The sequence below is a fragment of the Podarcis raffonei genome, chromosome 12 (genome assembly GCF_027172205.1).
Source record: "Podarcis raffonei isolate rPodRaf1 chromosome 12, rPodRaf1.pri, whole genome shotgun sequence".
NCBI classification, from domain to species: domain Eukaryota; kingdom Metazoa; phylum Chordata; class Lepidosauria; order Squamata; family Lacertidae; genus Podarcis; species Podarcis raffonei.
In genome coordinates this window covers 57,210,071-57,229,318 of record NC_070613.1, presented here as the reverse complement: position 1 = coordinate 57,229,318, position 19,248 = coordinate 57,210,071, and the positions used below count along the sequence as shown (strand labels likewise).

General features: G+C 42.9%; 1 protein-coding gene across 6 annotated transcripts in view; it reads left to right on the top strand.

Annotated features, from left to right (window-relative positions):
• Window positions 1-19,248, top strand: part of GLI3 (GLI family zinc finger 3) — a 232,096-nt gene that overhangs the window by 111,831 nt on the left and 101,017 nt on the right. For all 6 annotated transcript variants that reach the window (XM_053359307.1, XM_053359305.1, XM_053359304.1 and 3 more), the window contains one exon: window positions 18,554-18,659. In XM_053359307.1, coding sequence (XP_053215282.1) covers window positions 18,554-18,659 — 106 coding nt within the window. The remainder of the gene's footprint in view (window positions 1-18,553; window positions 18,660-19,248) is intronic.

The window sequence follows — 19,248 nt, the reverse complement described above, 5'->3', positions numbered from 1 at the left end:
TATAACAGTGTGAGACACTATTTATTGTTACATTTTTATTTTTGAATATTTTGCTGGTGGGCATGCACCTGCAAACTTGAACTCACTCTAGCAGAACTGGAAGACTATCAAAGCTCATTTGTTTATGCTTTTGGACTGTCTTCAAGTTTTTCTGTGTTTTAAGGTTTGGGCAACAACTCTCTTCAGATCAATAGACTTTGACACTATGAAAATGACCAGTTACGTCTACCAAAAAGTCTTCCAGCTACAAGTACTGATATTTTGATCAAAACTTTTCTCCATCTCTGACAGAAAGCGGTAGAAGCAGCAGGGAGTGACAGCAAGTTCACTCTTTTTGAAATGCTGTGCTCTCTTAAGAGTGAATTCTCTTTTTGGTAGGCAACTGGAACTCCCAAAAGTGTCAGTAGGAGGCCTGCGTGTCTGTTTAGGGTGCAAATAGACCTTCCTCCCCCCCCCACTTGTTTGGTTGTATTTTCTAACTGAAATATTGTCAGCTTAGGTTCCTTTCTCAGGTATTAATACGTTTTTATTTAACTGCAATTTTATCCTGATTGCCAATTTTCTGCTTTTTTCCTGGGGGAAGATATTTTGTGAATTGTGAACTGTATTAATGATTTTGAAATAAGCAAACAAAAAAGCAGTGAATATGGTGTCTTGAAGGGCCGTGAAGAAGAGCAGGCTCTGGAATGACTGCAAGGAAGATCTTAGTTAGAGAAGGGGTCAAACCAGCAGTGTATCTGCCACTCAAGGATAGCAGCCCAGTTTGGGGGGCGGGGGGGGGGAACAAACTATTTACAGGTTTTTTTGTGGGGGGGAATTGCTTGTTTAATTGACTTTATGGATCTAATATTTTTTGTTAGTTTGCTTCTGTAAACTGAGATGGTAAACAGCAGATTTCCCCTGGAGGAAATAGTGGGGCCTGCAGAAGTGAGGCTGAGCCCTGGAGTTGGAGACTTGAAAATACGTCATGGTCTGCTGGGCCATGGCTGATTTTCATTTTTAGATACATATAGTTAATATGATTTGTATGCTGTTTTGCATTTATGTGGTGGATGCAGAGCAGCAAGAAGCTGGACTTGTTGTGTTTGTTCTCTCTCTTTGTTTTGTTTTGCAGTTATTTTAAAAAAGCCTTGAGTTTCTTACTGCTTTAAAAAGCATGGAATTAGGCAAATTGTAAAATGGACTTGGAAATCACAAGATTTGAAACTCTTAAGGCAATGTTACTTGGGGTTTGTAGGTTGTTGACCATGTAGGTAACATGCTTTGAAAGTTAGCATATGAGGACTTGCTTAACTTGAGGCTTTTTAAGATTCTAGTTAGAGAATGGTTCAACCAGTGTGTCGCTGTCGACCAGAAAAACTAGCTTTTGACCAAGTCCATAATATTTCCTAATTGAAGACCAGGAACTAATGTCCACACTAGTACTTTTCCTTTCTATAAGACCTATGCAATTCTTTTGTAGATTAATCCATTCCATGTCCTTGTAATGCCACTAATTTTATTGTTCTGCATCCAGCTAATATATGAGAGTGAACTGTCCCGATTTCCTTTCTTAGCTCACATAAAAGCACTGATAATCAGCAGAGGATTTCAGCCCCTGCAGATAATCTCTTCAGGGTTATCACTTACTCAACAAATGGATGTGTGAAGTATTTGTAAAAAGGCTTTTTGAAGTGAAGTTCCACATGGTTGCAGCTTAGAGCTGAAGACAAGGCAGTGTTTACACAGGGCAGAAGGTTTTGTCTGCCCAGTGTGGTTCTTCTCAAGTGCTAGTAGTCTAAGGCTAAACTGTTTGCCTTTCTAATGAAGTGAACTGTTTGTTTGAAATATATGGCAGAAGGTATTTAAATAGGCCCTAAAGTAAACTATAGCACTGTTCAAATATGCCCCCTGCATATCTGCTTGGGGAAGGGAAGGAAAACAATTTGGCCACAGCTTACCTCAGGGAAGAGCAGTTAAGGGAACTGTTTAAATAATAATAAACAGATAACTGCCACAGTTCCTTACAAGCCGCCTTGTAAGAATGTATATATACTAGTAACTTTGCATTAATGTAACTGTTTTATATGTAACTGTGCATTCTTGTAATATTTTTGTTCAAGTTGTTTGTTGTATTTTTAATACATCTAAGAAATTAAATCACCATCACCAAATGTTCTTCATATTGGGGATTCTTCAGTGCTGTGCCCAGAACGGCAGGGCCACCACGAAAAACCTCCATCATTTCTATGGTTTAAAACAAGGATTTAAATGTCACGAGCCCTACCAAAAACAGCCATTTCCCCCCTCACATGTCCACAGAAGGGAAGATGGCAGGATCCCCAAGGATGGGCTCTTTGGGGAGCTGGATTCAGTCACCAGGCTCCTCGGCGGACCAACTCTGTGTTACAAAGATGTCTGCAAACATGACATGAAGGCTGGCAGGATCAACCCTCCCATGTGAGAATCCCTTGCAGACGACCGCAGTGCCTGGAGACAGTCAGGTTGTGCATCCACAGCAGTGACCAGAGGAGGAATGAGCACTGGGAGGAGCGCAGAGAGAAGAAACGCCACGGGGCATCTGCAGCAGCACAACCAGACGCCTTCATCTGCCCCGGCTGCAACAAAAGAGTTTGGAAGGTTACAGCGCCTTCTGTGGCTGTAGGGCATAGTTACCCTCACATTTCAACACTCTCCATTAATGGCCTTAGACAGACTTTCCAGATGTTCCTGTAGAGATCGGGGAACGGACCGTAAACAATAGATACTGGAATTTCCTGCGGCAATTATTACCAAGAGGGTTGCTGTTCAATTCTGTATTGACAATGTGTGTCTCTCTCTCTCTCTCTCTCTCTGTGTGTGTGTGTGTGTGTGTGTACTATATACTTGGGGCTGGAGAAAGTTTGGATAACTTAATAATAATTCTTTTCAAGTGCCGTTCAAATTAGGAAAAAAATAGCATATAGCCTTTTGTGTGATTTTGAGACCGGACGTTTACTATTAAGGGGGTTAATTTAAAATATGTTGCTAAATATATCATATGAAGAAAGAGTACCTATACTCATGCAATAGACTTAACTAGATTTTCAGTAGGTTTTTAAAATAAGTCTTCATCTGTGCTTTGTATGCAGTTGTGAAACAAATGCAACAAGGAGTCCTTTAAAAAAATGCTTTTAGTGTGCAACAAACACACTAGAATTTCAGTGGGTTTTCAAAAAGCTACAATAGTGGCATTAAGAAAAGACATTCTCTTTGAAGTTACTGACCAAAAAGGGAATGCTGTCATCTCTGTCATGAGCATTTAAACTTTTAACCTCCAACCTTTGTGTCAAAGCATTTTTCCATATGGATGTAAGCTTACCTCTCAAGCCCCCTCGCTGTCCCATTTCCTTCTTGACTCGGTGGGGAATGAAATACTGAAATGGTGGGGAAACCAGTTGCCTCCCATCCCCAAGATAAAAGGATCACGAGAAAGGCCTCTTCATCAGATCTGAGACATCCAGCATGCTGACACAGGGGGAGAGGTGCCCCTTTAGGTCCCAAGAATTAAGCCCCAAGTCATTTAGGGCCCTACAGGTCAGCACTAGCACCTTGAGAACACCTCCTGGAGGAAGCACATTGGTAACCAGTGAAGTTCTTTGAAGATTGGTGTTACATGATGCCTGCTAGTTGCACCAGACAATCTACATTCTTCACCAGTTTCAGTTTTCAGGTTGTTTTTAAAGGCAGCCTCACACATAGTACATTACAATAGCCCAACCCCAAATTAGAGATTATTTTAGACCATCATCTTCTTATGTTTGAAGATAGATGATATTTGTTTTGTGAATTACTTTGTGTTTATTTTTATCAACAGTGTGTGTGTGTGTGTGTGTGTGTGTGTGTGTTTGGATGTGTGTATAATGTATGTAAACCAACAACAACAACAAAACAACAACAACCACTGGAGACAGAGTATGGATCACTCTGGCCAGGTTATCTCTGGCCAGGAAAGGCTGTAGCTGGTGAACCAGCAAGATTTGTAAAAAGACACTGAGCCACTGACATTACCTGTGTCTCTGCTGATAGTTCTACATCAAGAAGTATCCCCTAACTAGACACCTGCTATCTCCATATAAAACAGGCTTCCCCCCTCCAATTCCACCATCTAGGAGCCACCTACCCTCATCCAGCACATCACAGCTTCCAAGCACTTGCACTGCCTCATCTGACTCATAGGACAAAGAGAAATAGACCTGGATGTCTTCAGCACACTGATGGAACTGCTGTCCAAATACCCTGATGACTTCACTCAGCGTCTTCATGTAGTTGCTAAAGAGCATGGGTGACAAGATGGAACATTGTGGGACCCCAGAACACAAATGCCATGGGGTTGAGCAAGAACTCCTCTACTGCAGCAACCATCCCTGCAAGTTGATGTGAAGCACCTTATCGCTGTACCTCCAACTCTTACAAGAAAGCAGATTCTGCAAGATATTATGGGCAGTGGTATCAAAAGCCTCCAAGAGATGAATGAAAGTCAACAGATGCACTTTCCATTTGTGTCCCAGTAGAGGTCAACTTTCAGGGCAACCAAGGCTGCTTCAGGGGCAGAAACAGACATGAAAGCAAACAAAAATGGGTCTAGATAATCCACCTCCCAACATCTCTTGTGATAAACTACATATTCTGGTGGGGAGTGGGGAATGGTCCACAAAGCAGTATGTCTTTGTGCTCTAAAGGAATGCTGTGAAACACTCCAGATGCTAGTTTTGACCTATAAAGCCTTAAACAGCTCTGGACCGCAATACCGCAAGGACTGCCTCTCTCCATCTGAAGCTAGGACCTGTGTTACTTTATAAGCCGGAATAGCAGAGGTGAAATCACTAGACCAAATCTTGTAGTGTACAAGTCAGTGATGAACCAATTTCACCTAACCTATGTCAGTTCCATAAGTTGGAAGTGTCTGTTGCATATCTGTGTTATTACCAGGTTCCATTACCACCAGGTAATTTATCTGAATACCAGTTGCTGGGGAGCAACAGTGGGAGAAAGCTATTACCGTATTTTTCACCCTAAAGGACACACTTTTTCCCGTCCAAAAATGAAGGGGAAATGTGTGTGCGTCCTATGGGGCGAATGCAGGCTTTCGCTGAAGCTTGGAGAGCGAGAGGGGTCGGTGCGCACCGACCCCTCTCGCTCTCCAGGCTTCAGGAAGCTATCCGCAAGCCTGGGAAGCCCGCGGGAGTTCCTGCCGGGCTCCCTAGGCTTGCGGATAGCAGTCTGCATCCCAAAACCCGGGGCGCAAAGCAGAGTGCGCCCCGGGCTTCGCGCAGCACTCCGCAAGCCTTGGGAGCCTGGCGCGATTTCGCGCTGGGCTCCCACGGCTTGCGGAGAGGTGCCTGCATCCCGAAGCCTGGGGCGAGCTGAGCTCAGCACGCCCCAGGCTTCGAGCTTCACACAGCTCTCCGCAAGCCGTGGAAGCCCGGCGCGGCTTCGCGCTGGGCTCCCACGGCTTGCGGAGAGCTGCCTGTTCTGGGGGCCCTATGGGGTGAAAAATACGGTGCCTTCTTGTCCTGCTTGTGTACTTTGTGGAGGCATCTGGATGGCTATTGTGACGCTAGAGAGGCCTGTGCTCTCTCTGATCCAGGAAGGCTTTCCTTACATTTGTAAGAAGATGCATGAGTGATTCTTGCATCTATTATCCTACCATCTCATATTTTGGTATTACCATTTGCAGTTACAAAGCTGACTGTCATGGCATGCAAATTCAGATAAAAAAAATCATGAGGCATTAATGTATTTCCAAGGCACAATTATTATTCTTTGAATTTGTAACTGTGAAAAGCTTAATATAAAGACAGGCTTACTAGGGACTGTGCCCTGCTAGCATTGCTCTCCAAACTCCACTGACTCCCCTTAGTGCTCATCAAATTTACCTTAGACTAGGGTAGGGGAGCCTTGTTGAGTCCACAGCCCAGATCCTTATCTGGATTGGCCTCATGGGCCAAATTTGACAGATGAGTGGAGCTGCACACATGCCAATCGCATGATATTACAATGATGTAAGGTGATGATGTAAGAGGGATGCTGGTGGCGCTGTGGGTTAAACCACAAAGCCTAGGACTTGCCAATTGGAAGCTGGCAGTTCGAATCCCCATGACAGAGTGAGCTCCCGTTGCTCGGTCCCAGCTCCTGCCAACCTAGCAGTTCGAAAGCACATCAAAGTGCAAGTAGATAAATAGATACAGCTCTGGCAGGAAGGTAAACGGCGTTTCCGTGCGCTGCTCTGGTTCGCCAGAAGCAGCTTAGTCATGCTGGCCACATGACCCGGAAAAACTGTCTGCAGACAAACGTTGGTTCCCTTGGCCAGTAAAGCGAGATGAGCGCCGCAACCCCTGAGTCATTCGTGACTGGACCTGTCAGGGGTGCTTTACCTTTACCTTTTTAAGGTGATGGTAAAAGGCAAAGTTTTTTTCTTCATTTTATTAGCGATTTCCATGGAATCCTATGCTAAAATGATGCAGCCCTTCCTCCCTTTTTAACAAGATATTCTTATGTACAGCCCTTTTCATTTAAGGAAGGGTGTGCATTAAATACCCCCTTAAAAGTTACCAACCCAGGCATTTTAGAAGGGGTTTCTATGAAGGTTTGCATGGACTCTCCTGCTTGAACAATGGTGGAAGAGTGACCCTGCAGTTCACAGCACCAACGCTGGCAGCAAAAGTAACTGCAGTGTGATAGCAGCATTAGCTTCTTGTTATAAGCATGGGAAAATGGGTGTGCGATAACTATTTCTGAAATGTGTGAACCTACTAGAGAGGTAAGAAAGGACTGGAAAAATTAACCCTCAAAGAAGGAAGAGAGATTTTGGCAAATATGGTTTGGTAGAACTCAAAATAGTCTGTAGTAATGTAACAAAGTTATTAGGGAACACTATATGTAAAAATATACTTGAAAGAGCAAGAGCAAGTCAGTATTAAATAACTAAATCACTCTTTGGAAAGATTTACAAAACTTTTGGGCAAAATGAATGATGTAGAAGGAGTAAAATATGTGGCATTTGTTCAGAATTTGGTATAGTACTAAAGGCATCTTATCTGGAAAGAAAGATCAGAATGATGGAAAAGGAAAATAGTCATAAGCTTATGCTCAGAGGAATGTACACACATAGTAAAAGAATGAGATTTAGGTCTGGAAAAGTGATCTGTGCTTGGTTATAATTTTCTTTAATGATTTGGCAGACAGTAAACTGCATATTGAAGGAGATGCCAGATTGGGAAGTTGTGGGTTTATGTCAGTAATGACCATTTAAATGGCAAAAATAGAACTGCAGGATGTGGCTGCAATCCTATCCTTATGCTCACATACCTGGGAGTAAATTCCATTTTACTGTATGGGACTTACTTCTGAGTAGACATGTGTAGGACTGCATTGTTGCATAATTCCAGGCACAAGCCTTTCAGCACTGTGGGAGGCAAACAAGAAAAAAGAGAGGTGAAAATTATGTTTTTACTAATGATTAATTACTTTATTGTATTTTTTTGCCTAACACAGGGCAATCTGTAGGTGGCATACAATCAAGTTTACAAACATATAGAATTGTTAAAAATATTAGAAAATAGATCAGAACATAAAACATGAGGTTCCAAAGTGGCTCATTGCTTCAGAGTACAACTCTATCAGCAGCTGATGGGACTTATTGCAGGGGTGAGGGAACCTTTTTCAGCCCAAAGGTTGCATTTCCTCATGGGGAACCTTCCAGGGACCATGTGCATACGCCAACGTTTCACATTTCCTGACCAATGAGCTGATGAGCATCCCTGTGGCAACTTTAGGTTAAAATGGAAATAGGGAATGGAAAATGGAAATAAGAGCAGTAACAAACCCCATGAGCTGGCTTGGGGCTAGTGGAGAGGACTTGTGATGGGGGCTAGTCTGCAAGGTGGGTTCACTGCACATGGGTGAGCTTGATATACAAATCAGCCACTTTAGATGCCTCTTGAAGTTACTTCTACTTTGCAGTTGTTGAGTGTGAGGCAGGCCACAAACGTATCTGCAACACTTGTATAATGTCCCACTAGTACCACTCTAAGAGTACATTTTGTGCTTTGTTGCGACCTACCAAACTACACACAGGCCTGTAAGATGTGTGGCAGCTATCTTGTTTTTGTATTCTGCAGATGGCAGTAAAAGCAGGATGTCCGTTGAGTCTCTGGTGGGCTATCGTACATGGTTGGTGTGCTGCATTTGGTTTGGCGAGTTGCAAGTTGTGCTCTACGACCGCCACGTCGTAGGTGCTTAGGGCAGGTCTAGGAAATTAGTTTCAAGAGTTTTATTTGAATATAAAAGAGCCCTATTTGATCAAACCAAGAATTCCACCTAGTTCAGCATCCTGTTTGCAGTACTGGCCAAGCAAATGCCTCCAGGTGGAAGACAGCAACCTCTTCCATTGTTTATCCTCAGTTGCCTGATCCTCAGCAATGCTACCTATGAATCTCAGATTCCATTTAGCTATCGGCAGTTGACAGGCCTGTCCTCTATAAATTTGTATAATCCTTTGGAAACCAGTGCTTTAAAAGCCATCTGAACCAGTGCCCATCACTCCTTCCATCTGAATTATATGATTTAATAATTCCAGAATGTTCTTAAATTTCAAAACTTTCCCAGAGTGTGCTAACATGTAGATTGGGACATGCTATGTCTGTTTTTGGATACATCTTCACCCGCATAGTCGCAGTATTTGCAAAGGATGTGTTTATGCATAATGTATGTTAGTTTCTTTTACCAACGTATACAGGTGAATTAGGGTATATTATATGTGCAGAATTGCCCACATTGGCTACAGGGGACACATTAGCCCCAGTTGTGAAAGCAAAAATGCTTGAATTCTGTGTGACAGAATTTAGTTGAGGTCATGCTCTCTGATTTCAGTCTTAATAAATCATCCAAATCAGGAACTCTGGTTTTTAGAGAATTCCATTTTCTCATTATTCTGGAAAGCTATGAATGCATTTTGGGAGCTGAAAATTTCTGTGCGTTAGGGCTGATTTATATGCAGTAGTATAAACTTTCCTGGTGTTATGTATTTTATTGCTACCACCACAGAAGGAAAAAGATGTGACTGTAGGAAGATCCCATCAACATGTAAGCAGCCAGGCAGGAGTCCAGAGCAGCTGGATTAAAGCACACAGCTGGAACCTAGAGATGAAACTGTTTTTGCCTCGCTTTTCTTGAATTTGTTTGTTTGCTTGTTTGGGTGTGAGCTTTATCCATGGTGTAAACACCAATGTGCAGGGAACTTAGAGGAGCGGAAAATGCAGCCCAGAATGGTTGTTTGGGCTGGGGAGAGAGATAAATTGCTTTTTCACTTGCGACAGAGCATTTGAAGTAGCAGAGGAAGGGGGTTCTTTTGTCAGTTTCTGGCAGAGTCCAATTTGTCATTTTCTTGCAGAGAGCACATTATTAAGTTTGTTAAAGAACACCACAACGACCCAGAAGTTATAAAAAAGGGCCTGTGGCAAAACAAGATCTCCATGCATTCCAGGAAAAGACTCCAATTCCAAATAACATTGTGACAGGACCAGAGTGTGCCATTTGTTTCTGTTTTGTTTTCTTGAGTTTATACACATGTATTTGTGATGTAGAACTGTAGATAATTTGAAAGGGGTGTTATACCAGTTGCCAAGAGCAGAGCTTAAGTGGAAACTGTACTCCATAGCTAGCAAATTTCTTTGGCCTCTCATATATACACGCACGCACACGCATGCGCACACACACACACACACACACACACATATATATATGAGAAAGAGAGAACGATATGTATTGTGTTGTGTATCCCTGCACTTTTCATGTTGACAATGCTTTCCCCCTCTTACTCAAGAAATACAGTTTTGTTTTGTTTTAAAAAAGCATCCTAGGGATGCATTTTTATTAAAACACATTATTGACAGGAAGTAAATAGTTTCCTTTACCACCATCTTCTTGTGCGTCTTCAATAACCACTTGGACCTGATGATATATGGAAAAACAAACCAGGGCTGTCTAGTGTGTGGAGCCAGTTAAGGACATTCAGGGATCATAAGAGTCTGTTTGCATCTTTCTTATCACCGAACACGAGCAAAAGACTTGGATTCTCTTATTGGCCATAGTTCGGTATCTGGCCATGCAGTTATCTTGCAAAGTAATCCTGGCGAGGCATCGCGGAGCATGTTTGGGAAGATGCATTTTCATCTAGCCTGCCTCTTCATGGGGAAAGATGAAGGCTGAACTTCTTTGCTGGGGTGTGAAAACATTCTCCTCCCAGTTTGGCTAGGCCATTCTCCATGTGAGGTAACTTAACAGTAGAGACAAGCTAGTCATGAAAATAGTGGTTTTTTGTGACGTTTTAGTTGCTATAATAAAGGCATTGTTGCCCTAATATGGAATTCGGAAGTTTTCTTATTGGCCAACACAACTACCTTTTATATTAATAACCACACAATTCCATCCCTTCGGATTTTGAGCCGTAACACGGAATTATCCTGAAGTTCAAAGCCAGCCCAAGGCATTTAGTTGCCAAAAGCAGACAATCCAAGTGACACGCTCTGCTTACCACTAAGTAACGTGGAGCACAGTCTACTGGGAACTCATTGGCATGAATGAAAACTGTGCCCTGCCATCCTCTTGCTCATTTCCTGTCCATTTCAATGGGGAAATGGCTCAGATCTGTCCAGTTTTCCACCCTTAGTGACACCTTTAATCCTCCATCTGGGGCTGCAGCCTCTCCCTAAATTTGTTTTACAGCTCTTAGTAAATTCTAGGCGATCACTAAGTAAATAATATTAACTTCTGGGAGCCAATTGACACTGATAGGGGAATTTTAACATGCTTGCTTATTAACAGGTAATAATAGGACTACTAAAATACTGGGTTTTTCTTTTTTTAAACATAGGTCTTTAAATCTGTACACAGTGGAGTTGCAATGACTGTGGAAAGCAATAAAGTGCTCTAGCTGAAAGCCAGCCAGCAGCTATTTAGCCAATACCTGCAGCAAATCTGGCCTGCTAAGGAGCTTTCAGTGGCTGCCAGTTGTTGAAAATGTTTCCAGCTTTTTTTTCCTTCCAGCTCAGATAGCTGATTCTCCAAGCATTTGGCACCCAGATTGTTGGGGAACCACCGAAAACAAATAAAGTATGTTCCCACAAGGTGTTTTGGTTTACATAAACACAAAGGTGGCAAAACAGACACCAAGTGTGTGTAATACTTGGTCCCGCTGCTTTGCTTTGCCAAGTGGGGAATTCCAGCTGGAACAATGTATTGCTCGGAACGAGCTCTGGAAACTCTGCACAGAAGTGTAATGAGTGAAACAAAATGAGAAATAAGGGGACTCCGTCAAACACAGTGCAATCTTTTCTTTCTTTCTTTTTGTTTTAAAAGGTTGTCCACCCCTGGGGACATCTCCTCGAGGCCCCCACCAGGACCAGGCTAAGGCAATTAGTAGTTGCACCCAAATCTAGACCTGGAGGGTCTCCAGCTCAGGTTCCAGGTGTGCTGTGGCTTCAGCCAGACTGTAGCCGTCAGAACCTACTACTTTTTTGAAATTTCAGGGACAGAAGACCAATGCAGACGTTTGTTTCTGCTTGCCAGGGCTTTTGTTTCATGGCACTGTTCACTTTTGGCATTATTTAGTTGACATCCTGCTTGCCTTGTACATGGAGATCATAGTCAACTGTTTCTGTTGACTGTTTTGCTGAGTCTAAAGGAGAGGAGCAGAAGTGCGTAGAACTAATTGGCTTCTGAGGCAGAAAGAGAAGGAACCCACACCTCTCTGAGACAAAATGAAAATGGAGGGGAAACCTGTCTCAAACATTATAATAGTCATCTCCATCCTAGTATCCCCCAGATGCTTTGGCCTACACTCCCACCAGCCCCAGCTTGCATGGCCAACCATCAGAGATAATGGAAGGTTGTTGTCTCAAATGTCTGGAGGGTACCAAGTTGGGGAAAGCTGCACTCGAGTCATGAGTATTAATAGCAGGAACACGTTTTTGCCCAACTGCTTCTACAGCCCAATGGATAGCTAGTGTGTTTATTGCACATAAAGTCAATGACGAGATTGTCATTGACCGGCCTATCTATTTTAAATGTATTCTGAATGTTCTTATGTGACGCCAATAAAGGTTACTTGACTTGACTTGACATAAGGTCAAAATGGGCTGCAATCTGGAGTAGAGAGGGCACAAACAATATTCCCTTGCCCCATACCATAGGTCCCCAATTACAGCCTGGAGTTGGGGGCACAGTTCAGACAGTGGCAAAAGCTGTGCACACTGGCATCTTTATGGGCATAGGTAAGGGGCATGTTTCCTCTGATGAGCCCCTCCCGGGGCACACCTCTTATTTTCTCACATATAGCCGAAAGGCTGCTTTCTACTCTATGGGGAAAAGCAAAACTGCAATCATCATTCTTTGGCAAGATGCCCACAGCCAGCCCCCACTCCAGGCTACCCTTCCTACACTGGCATGACCTTCACCCTAACACTGGGCAGCCTAACTTTCACTGACAGATGTAGCAGTATGTATCCTCCCCATCACTCCCTGAAAAATACTTCATCGTCAAGAGAAGAAACTGAATATTAATTGCCTTTCTCTTTATTTCCTTTTTGTTTGTTTTTCATGCTAGAATGAAAAATTAGATGTGGCTGAAGTTAGTCAGCTGTTCCCTAGGACCATGCACATAGTTTATAAAGCATTATGTGAATTTACCAGACCAATTGAACAAGAGACCAATAGGACAAAGCCTTTATGAGAACTGATATTCTAAGATCATGAAGCAGAATTGCTGAGTTATGCACTAATGGTACATCTTCAGTGTGTTCATATTCTGCATTTCTTATTTCAAAGGAGGGAAGTAATGCTCCAGGAATGGGTATCGCACTGGCTTAGCAGAGACTTCACATTGATGCAAAATGTTGATTACACATATGCAGGTAGACAAGTGATAAATAAGAAAGATACTGGAAAACCTTTAATGCCTGTCAGAGGACTCCTGTTGGTCTGTATTAACCATGCCCTCAGTTCAGCAAGCCTCCCAAGAAGATTGCATTTGCTTTGATATTTTAATAGAAATGTTATTATCATTAAAGTTTCACAGGAGATTCTGTTTTATTCATTATGAAGGCAGAATGAAAAGTTTTGCTTTCAAGCCCAAGGGGAATATCTTGTTTGAGGAAGGGAACAGATGCCTTTCACTTTAAGAAAGAAAAAAACCACAGAAAAAACCCCTCTCCCAAACCACTGCTCAACTGCCGGAGACAAAATCAAGACAGAAAAGAAAGGTGATAGCTGAAAGAAGAGGTCTGTCCTTGGGCTTTGGAGCCAAAGATTTTGAGGGCTTGATGGCAGAGTTAACTGTGGTTTCCTCACCTGGAGCAGTAGCTGGGTTTGTTTCTTCTTGATTCAGCAGCTCCTGGAAGGTATGGCTAGTACTTTTCTCTGTGCTCACAAATATCGGGCATCCTTATCACTAGTATACCTGTGTTTGAATTGTAGTACTGCTGCAGGTGGAGGCTTACATGACTGAAGGTTCCCCATAGTTGGGGTGGGGAGGAATCCCTTCGAAGAAGGAAGAAGAAGAAGAAGAAGAAGAAGGAGAAGAAGAAGAAGAAGAAGAAGAAGAAGAAGAAGGTGGTGGTGGTGGTGTTCAGGAGAAACGCTTCCATGTCTGACACAGTTCTCAGCAACCCCCTGGCCCTTGTGTATACTTTTGAAGTTGTGCTCCTGAAACACCCTGGAGAACTAGAGTCATTGGCCTTTTAGAGAAATAGGAAAGGTCATAGAAGCCTCTCATTGCCAGTATTGCTCTGCATTGTCCGTAGCTTGGGAATAACGTAGTCCTTAATTTTGAAAAAAGAAACTGCTCAGAAACTGTTGATGGGTTCCAGCTCATTTGTGTTATCGTAGCATGACCATTAAAGAAAAACTTATATCCCACTGTTTGGATTAGTTAGTCCTGTATATTTCCAGTGTAGCCCTATACACTGACTTTCATTTAAGAGGACTCCACTTCCATAGGCGCTATTCATATATTTTCCTCCTCTGGCACTTTGGGGATCAGACAATCCTTAGTATATTTCTTCACTGGGGAAATATTGGTTAGAGTGAAGGTAGATGAGGCAGATGTCAATTTAAGGTCTGATGCCCTTTCCTTTTCTGGTAAGACTATATAATAAGAAAAATATTGTATTAGGAGGAGTGAGCCAACAGGAAACCAAGCTGGCAGCTATAAAAGCCATACATAGATAAATCACATACACACACCAGTTACATATTTATAGGGCCCCCAGTCTGGTTCAAGTCAAGTTCTCTCTGTAGGGGCTCTTTCAAATAAGTATTTGAAGAAGATTTCTGTATGAATATTCAAAGCGTTTCTATCCACCTCCCTTTGCACCCACAGGCATGTAGAATTTACTGCTTACCTGTGAGCTGTGTGGAGTTTCAATTCCTTTGGTGCAATTGATTTCAATGGTTGAGTACATTATCCCCCCCTTTCTCCCATTTCACATGTTACTTTTTTGGCAGTAGAGTACACAGCACTTAGCAGCTGGTTTGTGAAACCATCAGTCAGGAAATTGTATGATAAATAGGGGGTAGCCAGGTTTAGTGGCACTTTATTCTGCTTCAGCAGTTTTAGCTTGACTTTGGAAAAATCACCATGTGGTATTTTGTCAAGGGTTGTAACAAGAGATGGCTAGAGTGCAGCAACTTAGCATACATCCTGCTTGAGATATGATGTTCCACAGCTGTATTGCTCATGTGTAAGGAATAAACTCTGAGCTGGATAATTATGGTGAATGCCAGTTTTTCGGATTTCTCCTCATCATGCCGGTGGCTGTAGACAGCTCTGTTACAGTGATTGACTACTTTGTCTCTGCCCTCCCCACACAATGGAAACTGCGAACAAGGTGCAATTAAGAACCGGTGAGGAGCTTAATGCAAGAGGACTCACAAAAGGGTGCTCTTTAAATTCATGATCAAGTTTCTTGCGACATAATATTACAGAATTTAAATTGCATATAATACTATTGCATGCCCTTAGATGCTTAAGAGCACTTGCATTGTTTCACAAACTGCATTTTCTTGTATGAGTAAATGTGAAAACACAGGGGCTTTGCAGTTGTGTACAGAAAGCTAACTATCAGCAGGCGTGATCCTGAAAGTGCCTTCCATGTAGGAATTTAGTCATATGGTCCTCATTCATCTACACATGAAGAATATACATCAGGCTGCTAGGATTGATGCTTCTTTGTAAGTAAGGGTCATCTGAAAGTATCTGGGGGATTGTGCTCCAAGCCTTTTGGATTCAATGCATGTGGTCCTACCGCTGAGTTATGGATGCTCCCTATTAGTTAGGCTTAAGTCAGGGGTCAGCAACCTTTTTCAGCCGTGGGCCGGTCCACCGTCCCTCAGACCGTGTGGGGGGGCGGACTATATTTTGAAGAAAAAAATGAACAAATTCCTATGCCCCATAAATAACCCAGAGATGCATTTTAATTAAAAGGACACATTCTAAAAACACGCTGATTCCTGGACTGTCCGCGGGCTGGATTGAGAAGGCGATTGGGCCGGCCCACGGATCTTAGGCTGCCTACCCCTGGCTTAAGTGAATGGATTCTTTAGTTGAGCTGGTATCAAATAGGAATTCTGCATCTGGAACAGGCTCAGGGTTTGTTGTGTTGAAGCTCTAGTCAATATAAACATTTTAGGATTTTGCCTTTGTACCACAGGCAGCTTTCACCTTCTATATGCTCCAACATGTCTCTTAACAAAGAAGATAAAATGTGGGTAGAATTGGTGGCATTATTTCAGGATAGGTGCAAAGGAATTGGCCGCTTTTTAAGGATTTCCTCACTCCACAGAAACCCACACCGAAAGCTGTTTAATGTGCCTGTTTCAGAAATACGATCTTGGCAGCCTGGGTCTCAAGCAGTGTGAAGGGATGTTTGTCTTGGAGGAGATGAATACAAACAATTTTTTATGAGGTATCACAGCATTTATGGTTAATGTTTTCTACTGGAGAATCCAAATGCAAGTTCTTAAGTAAGACTCGCTGTTTGTCACGGAGGTTGCTCCACATGAACTGAAATGTGTGTCAGCTCTGTGCCTCTGTGAGCCCCTATAATTCATGCTAAGCCTTGTGGACGTTGGTGGGGGCTGCAGAGAACTTTCCCATACGAATCAAGGCCTATATCTTTGTGTTTAAGAGGGAGGGCAGAAGTTGAGGCGCTAGAAATTATTGTTTTAAGTGGTACTTTGTCGTTTACATTAGCAATCCATTACAGTTCCCCAAGGTTCAGGATCAATTCAGACTTGCTGGTAAGAAAGCAATTTAAGAGTCAGAATCTAAAGTTTTTTTGATGGCAACTGTGATCTGAATATGATCTGATATATGTGAACTTATATGAGGTCTCTGTTCATGTGGATGGTGTCTGAGGAGCTTACTCGTTAGATTTCCACATGTTGGGAACCGCCCTGAGAACTTTTGATGAAGGGCAGTATAGTAGTAGTAGTAAAAGGTAAAAGGACCCCTGACCCATTAGGTCCAGTTGTGACCGACTCTGGGGTTGCGGTGCTCATCTCACTTTATTGGCCGAGGGAGCCAGCATACAGCTTCTGGGTCATGTGGGCAGCAGGACTAAGCCGCTTCTGGCGAACCAGAGCAGTGCACGGAAACGCCATTTACCTTCCCGCCGCAGCGGTACCTATTTATCTACTTGCACTTTGATGTGCTTTCGAACTGCTAGGTTGGCAGGAGCAGGGACCGAGCAACGGGAGCTCACCCCATTGTGGGATTCGAACCGCCGACCTTCTGATTGGCAAGTCCTAGGCTCTGTGGTTTAACCCACAGCGCCACCCACGTCCCTAGTAGTAGTAGTAGTAATAAACACTTTATCCATTAGGAATGAATTATTATCTGTTTTGCGTACTATAAACAGCTGTCTTTTGTTTTAAATAGTGTACTTACATCGGGGATTTTTCAGCCTTTCTCTATTGTGACCCAAGTTCTGGTTTGCATGTTCTTTTTGGGCCATTGCATATTTGCTTCTTACAGCTTCATATGGGAGGCTGGGGGAAGGGCTTCCAAGTGAAACCTCAGTGTCTTCTGCATTCCACTAATGCTGTTGTGAGCATGTGAGGGAGAATGGAAAGAGGAGGAAATGTTCCTGGATTTGCACAGGCTCTGTCATTTCACCCAAGACACTGCAACAAATTGTGGCCAACGAGACGTTATGAGAGATAATGTGGCTGCAGCTTCTCCATATTTCGCCACACTAACATGTGGTGGAATAAACACAGGACGCAGTGAAGTAAACATTTCCTCCCCCCCTCCAGTTAATTGTCTGCTGTTTGCAGGGGGTGGAGAAACACTAATCCTGATGATGTTGCATCATGCACTTCATTTATGAAACGTTACTAGGGTGGTATGTGGGGGGGGGGGGCAGCTCCAGTAGTGCTTTGCAATGGACTTTGCTACACTATATTTTTACAAATACTTTAATAATAATAAATATTGGGGTGTGCTTATGAAAGGCTAGCTGATCTCTTTGATCTGACACTTCACATATGCGCACTGCAATTATTTATTAAAGACTTCTTTATGTAATTTTCCATTAAAGTGATGAAAAGAGAATATTAAAATTAAGACATGAATATTCATGTGTGCCAAGCAAATTGGATGAGCCAAACTCTGTATCTTACACATTTGGCTTAGGTTCATGTAAATGCAAAGGTATATTCAGCGCTGTGCAATATTATTGTTGCTGTGTGCCTCTTCGTGCTTCTTGGCAGGTTTGTGTCTTCAGGGGTGTGGAAAATTTCAAAATGTGGTGTGATTCTCTGAGAATCTCTGTATTCTTTCTTTTCTTTTTTTAAGCCTTGTGGCTGCTTGTGATAGGCCGTAGCTCAGTGGTAGAGCTCATGCTTTGCATAGCAGAAGGTCTCCGGTTCCGTACCTGGCACCTCTAGCCAGACAGAAATACGTAGCAAGTGATATAAAGGAGCCACTTCTGCCACTGCCAGCCAATGTAGAATAAATTGGGCTAGATGGACAAATAGTCTGGCTAGCTACAAGGCCTCTTGCTGTGTTCCTAAGCCATGCTTGGTAGTGTATGGGCACTGCACTTCGAAACCAGAAAAGCCAACAGGATTGCTCAGTGAGGTTTTCGGTGGCCAGAAGTTTGACCCCCAAAGGCTCACTCATCCATTGGTTCCCGAGACAGACGGATGCCAACCGCAGGCCAGAGGGTAGAGCTTCCATGCCTTGCAGAGATCCTTATCTTTCCCCACGATTAGCAGAATTAGGCAAAATAGTTTAACAGTGCAAAATAAGAGAAAATATGCAAATGTTCATAATTCGTATTATCCGTGTAGATACAACTCATATTTTCTTTTCACAGTGTTTGGGGCTGCCTGGGTGCAGGTTTCTTACATATTTCTTTGGGGGTTTTTGGCAGTGTGTACACACAAACTTGTTTATTGGATCTTTTAAATATTATATACTGCTAAGGTACAATAACAATGAGATTTGGAAACCCATGTTTCTTTTTTTCAGATCCGCCTCACCTTTTCCCAGCATTCCACCCTCCCGTTCCAATTGACGCAAGACACCATGAAGGGCGTTATCATTACGAACCATCTCCCATTCCTCCGCTACATGTGTAAGTATGAACTCTTGCAGCACCTTGGCTTACTAAAGAACAGCTGAAGAAAAACATCATAGGTCATTGCATCTTTTGTGCTGCTTGAGCAACCTATAGCAGTAGGAGACCAGCTTCCCTTAGCAGACCCCTTTAAGAGGTTTCCCCATAGTTTAAAAGCAGTGCCCTCCTTCTCTAAATGTGGGTGGGTTGACTGCAATGAGGACACACTATGCATGTTTAGAGGTGCTCTTATGCTACCACCTTCTATGTGTAATGGAAATTGGCTCCAGATGACGTGATAACTTTGTGGTGTTGATTCAGTGCCTTTCACATGACTGGAAGAATCCACACGAAAGCTAAACAATTTTTCTTATGACATGCCTTTTTTGACTCTGGTTCCTATCTGTATTTCATTTCTACTTCGTTTTGCAAAGCATCCGAGAAATTGGGATTGCTAGGAGCAGGGTAGCCAAATTAGTGTCAGACTTGGCTGGACTGAAGCATGATTACACACACACACACACGTGTATAATTCCCCGCAATGGACTCAAGATATCATGCCACCAGGAGGTTTTGGAGTGTCATGGCTTTCCTATCTGTGCTACCA